Source organism: Agelaius tricolor, unplaced genomic scaffold, assembly GCF_023055355.1.
Source record: "Agelaius tricolor isolate 1412-34295 unplaced genomic scaffold, bAgeTri1.0.p SCAF_6, whole genome shotgun sequence".
Classification (NCBI taxonomy): Eukaryota; Metazoa; Chordata; class Aves; order Passeriformes; family Icteridae; genus Agelaius; species Agelaius tricolor.
In genome coordinates, this window is record NW_027269266.1 from 20,506,032 (window position 1) to 20,522,155 (window position 16,124).

The 16,124-nt window shown below is 37.1% G+C and overlaps 1 protein-coding gene across 7 annotated transcripts in view; it reads left to right on the forward strand.

Annotated features, from left to right (window-relative positions):
• The window catches only part of CDK14 (cyclin dependent kinase 14), a 346,858-nt gene that overhangs the window by 76,578 nt on the left and 254,156 nt on the right, over window positions 1–16,124 (forward strand). For all 7 annotated transcript variants that reach the window (XM_071428970.1, XM_071428969.1, XM_071428973.1 and 4 more), the window contains one exon: window positions 7,822–8,067. In XM_071428970.1, coding sequence (XP_071285071.1) covers window positions 7,822–8,067 — 246 coding nt within the window. The remainder of the gene's footprint in view (window positions 1–7,821; window positions 8,068–16,124) is intronic.

Below are 16,124 nucleotides of genomic sequence, written 5' to 3' on the forward strand. Positions count from 1 at the left end.
AAATGCAACTGCTAAGTCTTATTGTCTGTAAAAATGAGATTGTTGCACTGCTTCCAGTGGGTTTTGGCTCTACAAATTATAATCTATATCTTCATAACTTTTCACTTTATAAAGCCCAAGTGCTTTGCAGACTTAATTAGCACTCCCAGTTTCTGCTTGTGATAGGGGCAGAATCACTGTTGTGAACAGAAAAATGGAATTGTGGAGAGGTTAAGTGACTTCCTTACTTCACAATACTCAGTAATTTTAATTTTTGTTTTTCTTGCTGCATGCTTGATCTTGGGTTTCCCTCTATCTGGTCCATTCGTACTACATGTCCTGGAATGGTGCAAAGGGGTGGAATTCAGATTTTTCAGTAGCAGCTTTGGATGTCCACTCTGGTATTTACCCAGCCAGTCACTTTCCCCCCCAGATTTACACAGTGGCAATAACCAATAGAAAATAGTAGATGGTTAGCAATTTAAAAAATATTTTACATAGTCTCTATCCACTGGATGACCAAAGTAAGCATTTGTAGTGTTAAATGTAAGAATTAAAACCCAGATCTAATACATCTTCCTGAAAGATGTGATGAGCTCCAGAGCAGGGTGTCTTCACACTATGCAAGCGTTTTAAGCTTCTTTTCTTTTGTGTGGTAGGATGTCTGACCTGTTCTGCCAGAATTGGTTGGTCTTTGTTACTGAGGATATCTCTACTCATATGAATAAATTTCACTGCTATGGGACAGTCTATATTTTACTAAGTGCCCCAACAGGTGATTAATTCCTGGTCATTCATGACTGTTTTAAAATTCATGAACTGTAAGACTATAAAGTACTTACACGGTTTAACTAATCAGTCTCACTCTTTCAATGCTATATGACTTTAAACAGTAAATTAATTAGTCTAGCAACCTTTAATTTTAAGAATCCTGTTTCTTTGGGACCTCTTAATTTTGGTGACAGTGATGAAGTGAAAAAGATGTTGCATTGAAACTGTATCGCAATAACTACATCTGATACACCATTAATTATTTTCACATTAATCTCAAATGCAGATTAAGGAGTACTGCTTGAAATGAGATTTTAAAGTGATTCAAAGAGGCATCTTTATTTAAAAATGATTCCATGAATGATGATAGTGATTTTTATTTATTTAATGGGGCTTATTATGGAACTTTACACATGGAGCAAAATTACTCTTCTTGTGACTTCAGTCTCTTAACTTCAGCAGTATTCTTTATGGGGAAAAAATTTGGCTAAATGCTGACATTATGTTTTGAGATATGGTAAGTACCATGATGTTAGGGTGGAGGCTGTAGCCCCATGGTCCATACTGACATAATGATGGCTAAGGTTCTTTATCCTAGAGTAGCCTTGGGATCTTCTCAAATTGATTGGGAGATTGGGCAGGAGGAGCAGGGAGCACGTCCAGGCTGTGTTGTTGTCTGTCATAGATTGTCTTCAGATTCTGATCTGCAACTAAGAAAGCTACAAAGTATAAACTATGGTGTGCTTTTTTGGGGTTCTAACATGAGGAGCTCTTTCTTGAATATTCTGGCTCTTTTTACCTTAAATAAATTAAAAAACCCACATAGAAACACTGTCCTGGTTCAGAGCAAATTTGGGAGAGAATCCCAAAGGGGCTCCGGTAGGAAAGCAGATTATATCGGCCTCTCCTCCGAACCGGTCCGGGAGAAACTACCTCCTTGGAGAAAGGTGGAAAAAACCTGTTTATTAAACAATAAAACCTAAACAATATTAAACAATAAAACCCCTTGCTGCTCCAAAAGAGATGACAAACTGAGAAGGTTCCCTCCCCGGGTTGCAGCTGAGCTCACTCAGTCTCTGGTCAGTCCCTCCGGTGCTGGAAATGTCGCGGGCCAGGCCTGGCCTGGTGGCCACAGGTGCAGCTGCTGGTGCTCTTCTGGGTGTTCCGTCCAAAGCAGGTTTCAAGAGGTCCAAAGAAAAGGAAAAAAAGGAAAAAAAAAAACAGTCCAGGGAAGTTCTTTGCCTCAGCTAGCTAAACTAACTAAAAGCAAAAGAGAGCTCTGTCCCGCTGTCTGTCCATCTGCAGACAACACAGTCCAGGAGCAGGAATGTGTAGGAGGAGTGCAGTGTCTGAAAACAAACTGCTGCTTCTCCTCTCCCCTCCTTCACTCCCTGGAACAAGGCTTAAAGGTGCAAAACTTATGATTCAGCATAAACAGAACAAGGCGATTTGGGATAAAAGCATCATATAGTCAACCCAGGACAAACACTAAAATAACTTTTAATATAAGCTACACTAACTTTTGTGGTGCTGCGTTTTATTTTGCTTTACATTGCCAGAATCGGTGATAGCTCAAGTAATTACTGAAACTGACATGAATGTTCTTATTTTCTAGATAAATCTTCCTTTTGCGTCTCCTTTTAAAAGTAAAGAAGAGCTCTTCATGTAGCTGCAAAGTGGCTGTTGGTGCTGTAGGTTTTAAGTGGCCAAATGTCTCATCATGATGTCTCATTTTGTCTTACGTTTTTCAGTTGAGACTGAGTAAATAATTGTGAGCAAATTTTAGAAGTAGATTTATTTCAGTAATCAGAGTATGAAGAATGTGTATAGCTTGGCAGCAGAATGTGGGACAACATGGGGAGGTACAATTATATATTGACATTAAGGATCCATATGTGAAAAATATAATGGGCAGGATGTTCATGGAGAGGTGCTTATCTTGGAGCACACCTGGGCTGACAGGGACCTTTTTTCCAAGATCTGGAAATCAGATTTGGGATCAGGGACTCTCAGCTATAGTACTGTTGCCTCACTGAGCAGGAATGATTATTGCTGTTTTCTGGATTAAATCTTTTCCTACAAGATACCAAGTGCCTGGGCAGTTTCTGAGTGCTGCTTTGGAAGTGTTATTCCAAAGAGTAACTTCAAACACAAAAAATTATTTTCTGTAGGACTGCTCTGTTTTTGGTGTAGAAAATCAAATCTCCTTAAAGGGAGACTGGTATTGGAGTCTAGTGTAGCCTTTTCATGATTTTCATCTTAGAATCAAAGCAGAGACTTTGGGGATGAATGTTCTACATGTGAAATTTTCTGGTGTGAATACCACACATATAATTCCCATTGTTTTGTCTTCTTTCCCATCTAGATTTTTTTTTTTATCATCTGCTCCTTGTCTCAGCCCCTCTCCTGGCATTTTTGCCAACATCCATTTTTCATCGTGGTCCTCTGAGGTACTGAGATTTCTGAAAGGTGGGAACCTCAATGACAAAGCAGCTATTTCCTCTCTTATTTTTCATGTCTGGGGCCACCTACCATGCCCTAGGCTGGAAGTGTTGAATAGTCCAGTGAATTCCTTGAGCCTTTTATATCTGATATGAGGTTTGGAAGGATAGTAATATTTTCTTATTTATTGATTATGGAGCAATCCATACATGATGCAGGTATTTTTGTGTATTCCCTGTTATACATGTAATAATTTATAGCTGTTACATGTATTAAGTTGATTGGCTTATTTTAAAATCCTGTTTCCTGTAAAGAAGAATTAAAGCATAAATGAAGATTCCATACCTCTGTTCCTCATAGTTATGGGATCTGCTGGCAAAAATACCCCATCTGAAAGAGATAAGTGTGGTTCCATTGCCCTACTTTTAAAAGCCAAATAGTTTTGGAAATAGTTTATCCCTCAGAAAGTTTCATGTTGAACGTAGTTTGTGGTGGAAGAAGCACAAAATCATGGCAGTAACTCCTGAAGGGGAAAGAATCACTTCAAGCATTGATATACCTTAATGTTTACTTATATGATTACTTGTTTGAAAGAAATGACAATTAAAACTGCTTAATGACTTATGCAGTTGGCTAGACAGAGGTTTCTTTAAATGCACAGTATATTCATACTGAGAGTTTCTTCTTCTTGATTGCGTTTTATAAATCATAATTGTAATTTTGTGTATGACAAAACAAGGTGCCACTTTTATTGTCTCTACATGCACTTGAGGTCAGTACTTTTAATAGTTAAGGTGACATTGAATATCACATCTTCACACAGCACCAGTTTTTGACTCTGGTAGCATTTACAGCATCTCAATGAGTGTTAAACTGGGCTACACTGTTATACTTACAGCATTGCATAACTAGGGAGGGATAATGGATCACAGATATTGACTTCCTATATGTAATGGCTTGTATCACTTTGTTTTTTATTCTGATAATGGTACCTAAATAGATATTAAAAAAAAATCCAGTTTTGAGGCTGCATTGGAAAAAGAGAGAGTTTCCATAACTTTCTGGACCTTCATTGAGGTGACTAGGGTTGTTCTGTGTGTAAAAGAATAGTGCCCATCTGAAGAACCTATGACTTATGTAAATAGAACAAATGAAATGGGGTGAAAAGAAAAGTCTGGTTATAGAGGTGGCAGAATGTACTTAGAGGGAAAGTCTTGCTATCCCAGAGGATCACCCAGGAGCATCCAAAAGATTCTGCAAATGAACCAGTGTTCTTTATGATAAATATTGTGCTTTAACTAGAAAATGGTCCTTAATTCTCATATGCAAAGAGAAATATGGAAATGAGAAGGTGATAGGCTTCTCCTGACTACCAACAAGAAGGAGCTACTAGGTGGTAGACACTGGTTTCCTAGTCTAACACCTTCTGATGCTAAATATTTGTACATATCCTTTGAGAAGTTAAAATTTATAAGCAGCAGTTATGCTGTACAAAGGAAAATTATATTTAAAAGGCTGAATTAGAGCAAAAAAATTCAAATCCATAATGTTCACAAAGATGGTGTGGTCAAGCTGGTGAAATCTGTGATCATTTTTTATGCAGAGGAAGATTTCCGAAATAAGTTATGTTTCAATTTTGCTTAGCAAATTGTTGCTTTTTTGCATGATAAGCACTACAGAATAAGTTGTACCCTTAGCTGGAGCATAGGAGCAGCTGGTCAGCACTCCTGCTGACCAGGGGCAAAATCTGCTCTACTGTGGTAGCTTAACCTTGCTGATGGAGGGAAACCTGACACCCCAATGAGTTTGGCTCTTTAGGTTGGTTGCAGCCAGTGCTCTAAAAACCACCAATGAGTTTATGACCTTTAGTTGGTTACAGCCAGTGCTCAGTGCTGACGTTTTAGACCTGGTCCTTTCAGATTTTACAGAACAGATTCTCAGACTGAACTTGGCCCGTCAATGGACTTGACCTATCAATGGCAGAATGTAAAACAAATGCTTAAATATTGTTTCTCTTCAGTGTTTTATAGGCAGGTTAGACAGTTTGGAAATGTGTACCCTGCAACAGCAGCACGAGCTTAGCTTTGCTGGCTTCCGCAGTGCACAGCAGCCATTTGGAGAGAATGCTTTGTTTCTGCCAAGGAAATATTGATATCGGTGAGAGAGAAGTGATGAATTAAAGCCCTTGTCAGCCTGGCAGGAGATGTACTGCAGTTGCAGAACAGGCAGATGGGCTGGGTGAGCAGCCTCTGCTTTGGCATTTGTCTGCAGTGCTGAGGCTTTTCCACAGGTGATGCCTGTGCATCCCCCAAGGTGTTTGCCTTCTGAGTGGGGAGCTGGTCAGTGCTCGTCTTGGTTTTAGTCATTTGCAAGTTGGAAGGTGGCTATTATAAGGTGATGATGGGGATTTTTATCCTACTCCAGATTCAGTCAGGTGGCCTGAAGGCTAAAGTGCCTCCCTTCAAAATCTAATTCCAAGCTGTTACTGCTTCCAGCCAAGACAAAAGTAAGACAGACATACACATGGAGATTTTCCAGTGCAAAATGAAAACAGAAGCAGCATTCATGGCATTATTATCTATAGTATGTTTAAGCTGTTTATTCCAAATATTTTAATCTGCTACAGGTGCCTTGTTAACCTGAAAGGAAGACAAGTACTTCTTTGGAACTTTTTGTCCATATCTCCTGCCCCTGTTTTCTAGATCACAGGGTTTCAAATGCTGAGAAATAATTATTACTGATTGCTGATTTATTTGCATCCATGTTGATTAAGCTGCTGTATTAACAGTGATTCCAATTTACATTATTTTAAAACATCTTAGTTGGTAGCAAGCATTGCAAGAACATGGAGATGATAGTGGGAAGTATGTGGACACATGTCAGTGCATGAGAGTTTTTTTAAGGAAAAGAAACCAATTAGTTTTACAAGAAGACTAATTAAAAACTCTTTGTGCTGCAGCTGTTTATCTTTTCTCTCTGAAGTAACAGACCAAAATTACATAATTGTCTTAATTTAAACCCAAAAAAGAATTATCATTTGAAAAGAAGGGGAATTTTTCCTTTTCTCAAGGAAGTTATAACTTGGTGAAGTTCTGGTCTTGGAGAAATCACTTTAGTGAGAAGAAATGCAAACCCTTGTAATACCTGGTTTGTGACAGTAGCGATGTCCTTCATTAGAGTTGACCTGGTATATGATCATTTGGCCAGATGGCACAGTGCAGGAAACATACTTTAAATTTTTAATGTAGAAAAGAAATCTTTCATCTACTCTTACAGTGGATCATAAAAAAAAAAAAAAAACACAAACCAAACACCACAAGGTATAGTCACCCAGTATTTCTCTAAACAATTGGAGTAAGTTGGATTTCAAGGCACAAAATTCCTCTAGAAAAATGACAAAGAATAATTTATTTGAGAAGTTTTTGAAGATACTTTGCTTTAGGAATGAGAACTCCTGATTTATTGGTAATTTATTATTATTTTTTTTAATATTAACTGGTTTAGGATAACAAGTTTTCAAAAATTAGTATAGATTATTAAATATTAAATTGTTAATATATGGAATATTAGATTTTATATGAACAGGTCAATTCACAGCAAATTAACACTGTCTAGCCTTAAACACATGCAAATGTCATGGAAAAAGTACATTGTAGATTACTTTGATTGTCTTACGATTTAGGGAGTCTCTTGGGTCTGCTTGTATCACACTTCATAACTTTTCTCTGTAGCCTGAAAGCTGAAACTATTTCTTTTCTTTCCTAGTAAAAAGTCAAGTCTCTTATGGGTCAAAACAGAAACTGAGGCCTCAAACACAACCCCTCACTAACAGTGTAATTTAAAAAAATGTCATATGTATTGAAATGAAAACCAGAAATGTACATGACTGGAGTATCTAAAGGTGCTGTTCTGCTCATTTAGCTCTTTTGAACAAACCACAGCAGGTTTTGATAGCTCAAGCAGCAAGTGGCAGTCTTTGGAGCTTGGCAGAGTCGTACTTCACAGTAACAAAGAATTGAACTTCTGTGCTTTAGTGTGCCATTAGGCTGCAGTCTCACGTTTCAGAGCCTGGGAATTGATTTACTGATTTGATTTTCTGAGACATATGGTGATAATAATAATAACACTGTATAAGCATTATTTAAAAATACCATAATATACCGGTATTGAATCTTTGGAAAGCCAGCACCAGCCAGTGCACATACAAACTACCATCATTTATTTTAGTTTAGTCTCATCCAATTTTGAACAAATGGAAATCAATACTGCTTGTGGATATCTGTGGCGAGATTGGAGAGAGAAGTGGCATTGTTGCCAAGAACACATTGTACAAGAAAACACAAATGTATGAATTTATGTATGTCCCTCTTTGGCCTTCCTTTTCCAGGATCTTTCAGTACATTGTACAAAGATAGGCTTTTTATAGTTACTATTGTGATGTGGGTGTCCTCTATGTAAAATGCATGTGTTGTTTTTTTATTTTAACATAGAAATAGAAAGTGAATGCTTATAAAGTTCAGTGCCTTTTTTGATGCTGGCTGGTGCATGGAATGATATCGACAGTTGAGTCAACAAATGATGTTTTTTTAATACCTGTTAGAGTCAACAAATGATGTTTTTTCTTTTCAGATATGTGTCACAAAGATGTCTACACGGAACTGCCAGGGAATGGATTCAGTGATCAAACCTCTGGATACAATTCCTGAGGATAAAAAAGTTCGTGTTCAGAGGACACAGAGTAGTTTTGATCCATTTGAGAAGCCAGCTAATCAAGTGAAGAGGGTTCACTCAGAGAACAACGCTTGCATTAACTTCAAAACTTCATCTGCAGGGAAGGAATCACCTAAAATCAGGAGGCACTCCAGCCCCAGCTCTGTAAGTGCACAGTCCTGATACCCCTGCATGTGCCAAATGGTGGTGGAATTAGAGGCACCAGATAAATGTTTTCTTGCTTAAGAAGGGGTTGTTTACATACAAGCAACAAAGAAAAATGTCAAAGCTGCTATTAAATGTGTTTTTCCATATATATTTGTAGTGTTATTAATGAAATAGGATCAGAAAATAGAACTTGAAAAAGAATATGATTATGAAATTCCTTTCAGATGGTTTTTAGGGTGCCTTATAGGATTTCTAAGCATTTTCCTCTCCTTATCCTGGTATGTCATTACAGCTGCTATAATGTTTATGCAGCAAATTTGGCAGAGGATTGCTTATTTGTTAAGAGGAATTCTTTCCCATGAAGTTTAAGAAACCACATGAATTGTCTTTTTGATTTTTAGATTTCAGTTTTAGAGAAACAGATCAGATTTGATGGATTTTGTTTACATTTTATAATTTTCTTTGTAAAATCAAGTAGTAAAAATAACATTCATTTCCCTGTCAGAAACTCTGTGAGAGAGAGGGAAGAGAGAAAAATAACTGAGAAGGGCTTGGCAACACATCATAATAGTTTTATTCTCAAGTATTTTGAAAGAAACTAGATAAATAAAATGTCATGTCTTTAATGACTAATGCCCAGAACAGATTTCCCCCAAAAGACCTTCAAAATTATTGAAAAACTATTTCTGTTACGCTTTGGGAAGAAAAATCCATAATAATGTGACCTTTGAGATGAAAACTACCGATCTAAGTAGAATAGATGTAACACTTCAAATCTTATTTGGTGGGAAAAAATTTAAAAAGTTGATTGCCTCTTCCTTTTTCTTTTCTTTCTTTTCTTTGTTTTGCTCTATCTTCTGGAGATCATGTCCTCCCTACAGAAGTTTGACTGAAGCTTGTCAGACTTCTGACAGAAATGGCAGGAGATTAATTTTCTGTAGATGAGCTGTGCTTAACCCGTGTGAATTTAGTGGGTAAGATGTCACCTCTCCAGGGGACTGTCCTTTTTAGAAAAGGTTACATTTTAAAATGTAACCATCTGTAGCAAAAACAAATTTGCTTTTTTACCATCACTTGGCATTATATAGCTGCTGCCAAAGATGTCTCCAGTGTATTCCATCTGGGTCCATGACAAGGAATTCTTACTTTAAAGCTTTTACAATCATTAGGAATGGAAAAATCTATTTGCATTGTGTTCGCTTCTTTGTGATGCCTGATTATTTTTTGGCATGACAACTATTAATTTAATTGATTTTTTTGGGACAATCTTAAGTATTTAGTAGTATTAACTCACTCCTCATCTCTGCTGTTCCTCTTAGAAACTATTACTAATTTCTGTTAAAGTTTTTGACATTCTCCTGTTAACATTGAAGGGTTTCAGCTGCTTTGTTTCCAGAATTTTGAAGCAGATGTTTTTGAAACTGTGTTTTTGGTATGTTTTTCTTTTCCAGAGGGCTAGCACTCTACTGCATCCATACAATCTCCTATGATCCCAGTATTTTGTTATGTAAATGACATTAATGCTTCCTCTACTAGCATTTTGCTGCTTAGAGCCCTAGCTAAACATATGTTTTTGGTAATCTTCATCCACAGTGACTCACACAGACTTGCTGGATACAGGAGGTGCAAAGGAATTTCAAATACAATTCTTATTTCTCAACTTCCTGCAATTCTCTCTGATTTTTATAGCTCTGTTTGGTGGACTCAGTTCTTTCTTTTGCTTGGAGGCATTGTTAGTAATTTTTGACTTTTCCTCACAAGGAAGAGCATGTGGAATAATGAAAGTGTTCATGCCAATGAAGAAGAAAGAGCAGTTCACAGCAAAAGGTGGTGTTAGCCCTCTGCTGATCAGGTCACACCTGTCCTGCCTGGCAGACCTGAGTTCAGCCATCCAAGGCAGAGACAAGAGCAAGATGCTTTATTCCTATTCCCAGGACCTGAATACATGGCTTCAGGCAGTAGATGCCCTGATGCACATTTTATTGAGTGATACCCATGTGGTTAGTTGCAGAAATGTATCATTCTGTGGTTTTGAATTATACTTGAATTAACAAAGGGTTTAGGGTTGCCTAGCAGATGCCCCTGCTACTTGCTCTTCTGATCATTACATCTTTTTCTTCCAAGTCAGCTGCATCTTCTCCCTTACTGAGTTCATACTTGGTTCTCTGGAAATTCTCTCTTGTATAGGTTATACCAGTCTGGGCAAGCATTTCAGTTTCTGTAAATATTCTTGAACATGCTATGCCCTCTGGGTCATATGGGCTATAGCTGTGGAGTTATTTTTCAGTTTTGGCTCTGCTTTCTGTAAGCTTTATTTTAAGATATTCTGATAGAGATATGCTACCTTCAATTTTCTCTTTCTCTATTTGATTAGTAGAGGAACAGAATTAGAGTTAGACTTCCATTAGTCTTTTCTTTTCATCATTTGAAGTCCTCTGTAGCCATCAGGTGTGGAAATGATGTCTTACAGAAGGTACATGGCCAAGGCTTGCAGTTTCCATATCACTCACTGCTTCTGCTCAAGTAAAAGTCATTTATTTGTCTCAGAAAAATAACATTTTTCAAGATGTGACCTGAAGGACCTTGTTTATAATGCCCTGGGGTGTCAGTTTCAGTTTTGATTAATCTCAGCAGCTTTATCACCTCTCTGACAGGTATCAGTTTCAGTGTTTGGTAAAGATTACAAAATACTCTGCAGGTGGTGTGTTGCCCATTTTGTGTAGTCCATACTTTTGAAATGCACTGCACTTTGTGATGAGAAAGATGAAACACACAGAGGTTTGGGGAAGCTGGAGCTCCATGATCCTCACACACATTGTCACCTGGAAAATAAATCTCTTTCTTTTGAACTTGAAATATTTTTCTGCAGTTAATGTCACACCTTGTTGCAACCTGGTAGAATTCCTGTTCTGTTAATTAGTGCAGTAGTGTACAGACAGAATTTAGAACTTTTTGTTTGTTTCTTCTTGTTCGACAAAATTTTTAAAAAATTTTTACACTTGGAATCTTCCCACCTTCTCTACTTACTTTGAACATAAGAAAACATCTATTGGAGTGATTTCCAAACTGCTTATGCTGATTGCAATTGTATGTTGCTATGAGATGACTTTTCCAGCAAAACAGAATTATTTCTTTATCACAACAGAGTAGTGGATAACCTGGAGGTGTTTTCCTACCTGTGCATTGGCTGTCAGCCACTGTTAAAGGGAATTTGGCTTGACAAACCTTTTCTCTGGTCCATCCCAACACAATATATGTGTTGTGTGTGTATATATATAAAATATACATATAACTATAGCTGTGCATACTTTTCCATCTCTGTCCCTGTCTATATCTATTTTTCTAAAATTCTCATGCTGAGTTCTTTGTCTACTAAGGCAAGAAAATGCTTTTCTTTTCTCAAATGGAAAAAAGTTAATACTACATAATAAACTAGACAAAAAAATCACAACTGAAAAACAAACATGTGCCACTCTGCCCCAAACAGCTGGTTTTAAAAGATGGCTTGATTCTAATTATCTCAAAATTTTGAGATCCTTGCTCTTTAGACACATGATCAAACTCTCCAGTGCAAGGTAAAGTTTTGGTGTATTCAGAGTACACATTTTATACACTAAAATAGTACTTTTGCACCATATATAAATAGAATATTGCAAGCTGTATAAAGTAGCCATCTGCTCAAGATTTAGTTATGTAGTGATACACATCAGTTTGTTCTCCTTGAATTAGCTTAAGCTTCCTGGTGGTGAATTTTAGTGTCATGCAGAGGTATATGTTCCTACCTGTCAGTTACTTTTTAAAACAAAATCAAGCAAAACACTAATGTTGTATAACTCGGATAAATGTAAACCCCCCAAATATTCAAATAAAAATAATTGCAATAAGCAGTGCTTTACTGCACTGACTGTACTTTTTTTGGGAGAGCAGCCTTTCTTCTCTTTCTGTAACCTTTATTAATTTTCACTTCTGATACATGCAACTTTCCTCCAAAAAGCACAAGCAAAAAAGCAAGAATCCTATAATGATCCTACTGATCCTGTTAGCACATCTAAAATAAGTTGTGTAAGAAATCTAATTTTAAAATAGACTCTAAAGTCAGGATTTTCCCTGAAAGTTAGGCATCATTTCTGTCTACCAAAATAATCACTTGCTGTGCCAATCTTGCCTCTCTTCCTGTTCAGATGTAGGCAACCTTCTCCAGTTAGGAACCTGTAAATTACTAGGGGAGCTGCATCCTTCCTGGTTGATGTGTTTTATGGAGGTAGGATAATTTCAGAGCTTGGTGTAGAGAGTGGAGTGTTCTTTACTGGCACAAAGGAAGCATTAATAAATCCTTAACCTAAAGGATACTCTCTGGATGAAAAGGCAGATAAAATGTGGCAGTTGAGCCAGCTCCTGTGCTCTAATAGCCTGGAGAACAAGTCAAGAGCTTTAAAAACTGCACCCTTCACAGGGAGCTCTGTGGTTGCTTCAGCACAGGTTGCTCTTAATTTATGGCTGTGTGTTCAAGGGTTAGGAAGATGCAAGCAGCAGAATGGGATCAGAGAGTGGGAGAACTGAGGCTGAGGCTTGGTTTGAATGCTTGAACATCTTTGTATCCCTTGAACATTGCCCTAGAAAACAGTCCCACTTTCAAGATATGGTCAAATTGGCCTATTATTATAGGTAGGATGCAACCTGCAATTAGTGTGGAAACTGCATCTGGTTTTGTGAAAGAAGGTTTACTCTCATGACAAAGAAGACAAAATGCTTAAAAAGTAATTATCTGTCATTCTTGTGATTTAATCTCAGTTGAGCTTCTTGGCCTGTATTTTTCTTTCAAGTTTTTCTAGCAATCAATTTATTTCTTTTCAGGTGTATAGCAAAGCAGATATTCACTTTTGATTTTTCTTTAGTTTACAGAGGTACTGTGAAAATAATATTTTTCTCCTGATGGTAGCTTTATATTGAAGTTTAATATCCCCCAGTTAAAAAAAAAGAGAAAAGGATCTATTTAAAACTTAGACTCAGGAGTGTGGCAGTTAAGTGTGACATTCACAAGCTGTTCTGCAGTTATGAAAAATGCATGAGAACATAACCCACACAGCTTCTATAGGAATAGTCAGGTGATTTTCTGTGTAATTTTCCATTAAAGCCTTCTTTATTACACAGATTTTGAAAAATTCTGAGAAAGTATTCATGTGGCAATGTAGTGCAAGGATTCACACTGCCAGACCTTGTTTTAAACCTATTATCTCTCCTACAGGCTGTATCAATGAAACAGCCATTTGAAACTATGTGGTCAGAAAACACAGTTTCTTCTCATTTCTTTTTTCTTTTGTTATTTTTAATACTCTCACGTCAGTTTGAACTACTAGCTTCTTCTATTTCTGTACTCAACATTTTGGCATACTCTCTCTATCCTTGTTACTATGATCTGTATTTCCTTAACCAGAGGGGAAAAAATTATCTAATCTTGGTTACTGCAAGCCATGCTGCTAAAAATGCTCACTTCTGTGCTCAGTGGTGCTCTTGAACTGATCTAGCACTGGGAAAAATGTAGGCTTATAATAAGAAAGTTACCTAATGAAAACTATTTTCAAGGAAAGTGAAACGTGAAGGCAAACAAGTAAAATTCCCAGTGAGTTTCCTGAGGGGAAAGATCTGCATTGTTCTGTGCTCCAGTTGCCCATGTCCTCTTGGGGATAACATGATCTACCACAACCTGTGCTGACTTTCAGAGTGACTTGGGACTGTTCTTCAGAGGCATGAGGACCTTTACTCTCTTTTGTCTCCGTAATTAATTAAACTTTCCCATTTGAGTTCTTTGAAAGATTTCTCCAGAGCGTGCAAGTTCACTTTGCAGTGAGTTTTCCAGTTGTATCAGTTTCTTGCTGCCTGGTTCTTTACTGCCTATTTAACTTTTTGCTTTTAGGTAGTTCAGTCTTGGTCACATATGCACTTAGGTGTTGGGGGTTTTTTCTCAGCTTTCTAAGTCGTTTTTTTGGTGGTTTTTTTTTTTTTTTTTTTTTTTTTTTTTTTTTTTTGTAGCAAATGAGGAGCTCTAACATGGAGCAACAGGCTTCCTTAAGCATAAGTAGTCCCAATGGTATTTAGTACGTAGAAGGGTTGCCAAGCATTGGAAAAGGCTGCTCAGGGAAGTGACTGAGTCACAATCCCTGGAGATATTTAAAAGATGTGTGTAGATGTAGTGCTTGGGGACAAATGTGGTGGGCTTGGCAGTGTTGGGATTAGAGTTGGACTTGGTGATGTTTAAAATCTTTTCAAAGCTAAATAATTCTGTGATTCTCTGTTGGTGTTTTAGAGGGTTAAAAAGCAGTAAGAAGGAGCAAGAGAAATGGAAAAATAATAGCTATAGAAGTATTGTAAGGTTAGATCCTCAAAGAGAAGCTTTGAAAAAACTTAGCAAAATACATGTGTTCAGCTAAAACCAGTACTCTTTTCCATTGAGAAATATTGTCTGGGTCAAACTGGGGGATGGCACCAGTTATGTAAAATACAGGGAATTTCTTGTGAGTCTGCTGCTTGTGATGTCTGTCAGTGGCTGATGCAAGCACATCTGATGTGCTCTGGATATGTCTCACTCACTATGTGTATTTCAGTCAGGCAGAGTAAGGGACTCCTGTGATTTAACAAACACAAATCTCTGAGTATACACATTCCCATGTATTTCACCAGAAGTAATAAAATGCTTTGGAAGAAAAAATTGTACTTAAAATTGGATTTTCCAGATTTGATTTAAATATTAGCATTTAATAAAAAAGCCACCAACCTTTCTGTAACAAATAATATTTTTTAAACAGAAATGGGTGAAAAGGACAGGTTAATGTGGAGGAATCTGAATAATGAAATTCATATCTATGAAGCTGAAAAAATACCCATATGTATGAGGGACTGTAATAATAAAGGAAAGTAGGCTGAAATGGTTATAGTTTTCAGCAGTCATGTAGAATTTCAAATTATTCTGATTCCTTTATTTAGATTCATTTAAGCTTAAAACTTAGGTTTTGAAAAGTTATGCATTTTTGCATTATTTCTGTCTTCACCTCCTTTATAATCCAGAAATAAAAGGAAATATAAGTAGTATTGGAACTTCCTAATTTGTAATTAAAATTTGAAATAGTGTATGAGATTTTATTTTTAAAAAATGGGGAAAGTTTTGGGGAAATGGTGAAGCTGTCGCTTCATTGTCTAAAATAATTGCAATATGATGAGTGTTTTGGCATTTCATTAAGAAGTATCAAAAAATTATTTATATTGTTATTTTATATTCTTTTGCCTCATTTTTTTTAATAAAATCTCATGAAGTGCTTTTCTCCACCACATGCCTTCAAGAATTGTAAGCCTTTAAAGATTACAAATGGAAGGTAAAATGATGTCCATTCTCACAAAGGGAAATCTCACAGTGGAGAACTGGGCAATCCAGTGTGATGGTGCTGTCGGAGCAGAGCTGAGCTGCACTGCAGAGGTGCTGTGGGCTGGGCAGGGGAAGGTGCCAGCTGGGGCTTTGGGCAGGGGATGGTGCATGCAGCACTTCCAGGAGGAAAATGAGTCAAAAGTCATGACATCCAGTCTGTGCTGCTGGCAGCTGGACTACGGAGAAATGAGCTCGAGGTTATAGGAATAATTATTGTTGATGATTTACTGTGTGGCAATTGATTAAAGGCATCCTGTTTCCTATCAAGATCTTAGGGCTTTACAAGTTGTTGTGACCTTTAGATTATGGTTTCCAGAGGTAGAGAATAAAAGCAAATCTCAGTGTGAAAATAGGAATGGATGTGAAACACATGTATGCACCCTGTCCTTTCTCTCCCTCGTTATGAGGAAGCCAACAGTGAACTATTCACTGTTAACTAGGGCAGCATTTCCACTCCAAACAAAGCTACTCACTGTGTGTTCATTGCAGCCTGCAATTTGGGAAATACTTTGCACTCCCTCTTCATTATATGCAAGACATTTAAACATCTAACCACTTCTTTTCTGAAGTTTTTTAATGTTGTATTAGTCCATAATTGGATAGTTCAATGAGAAGTCTACTTGAATAAATATTTTAG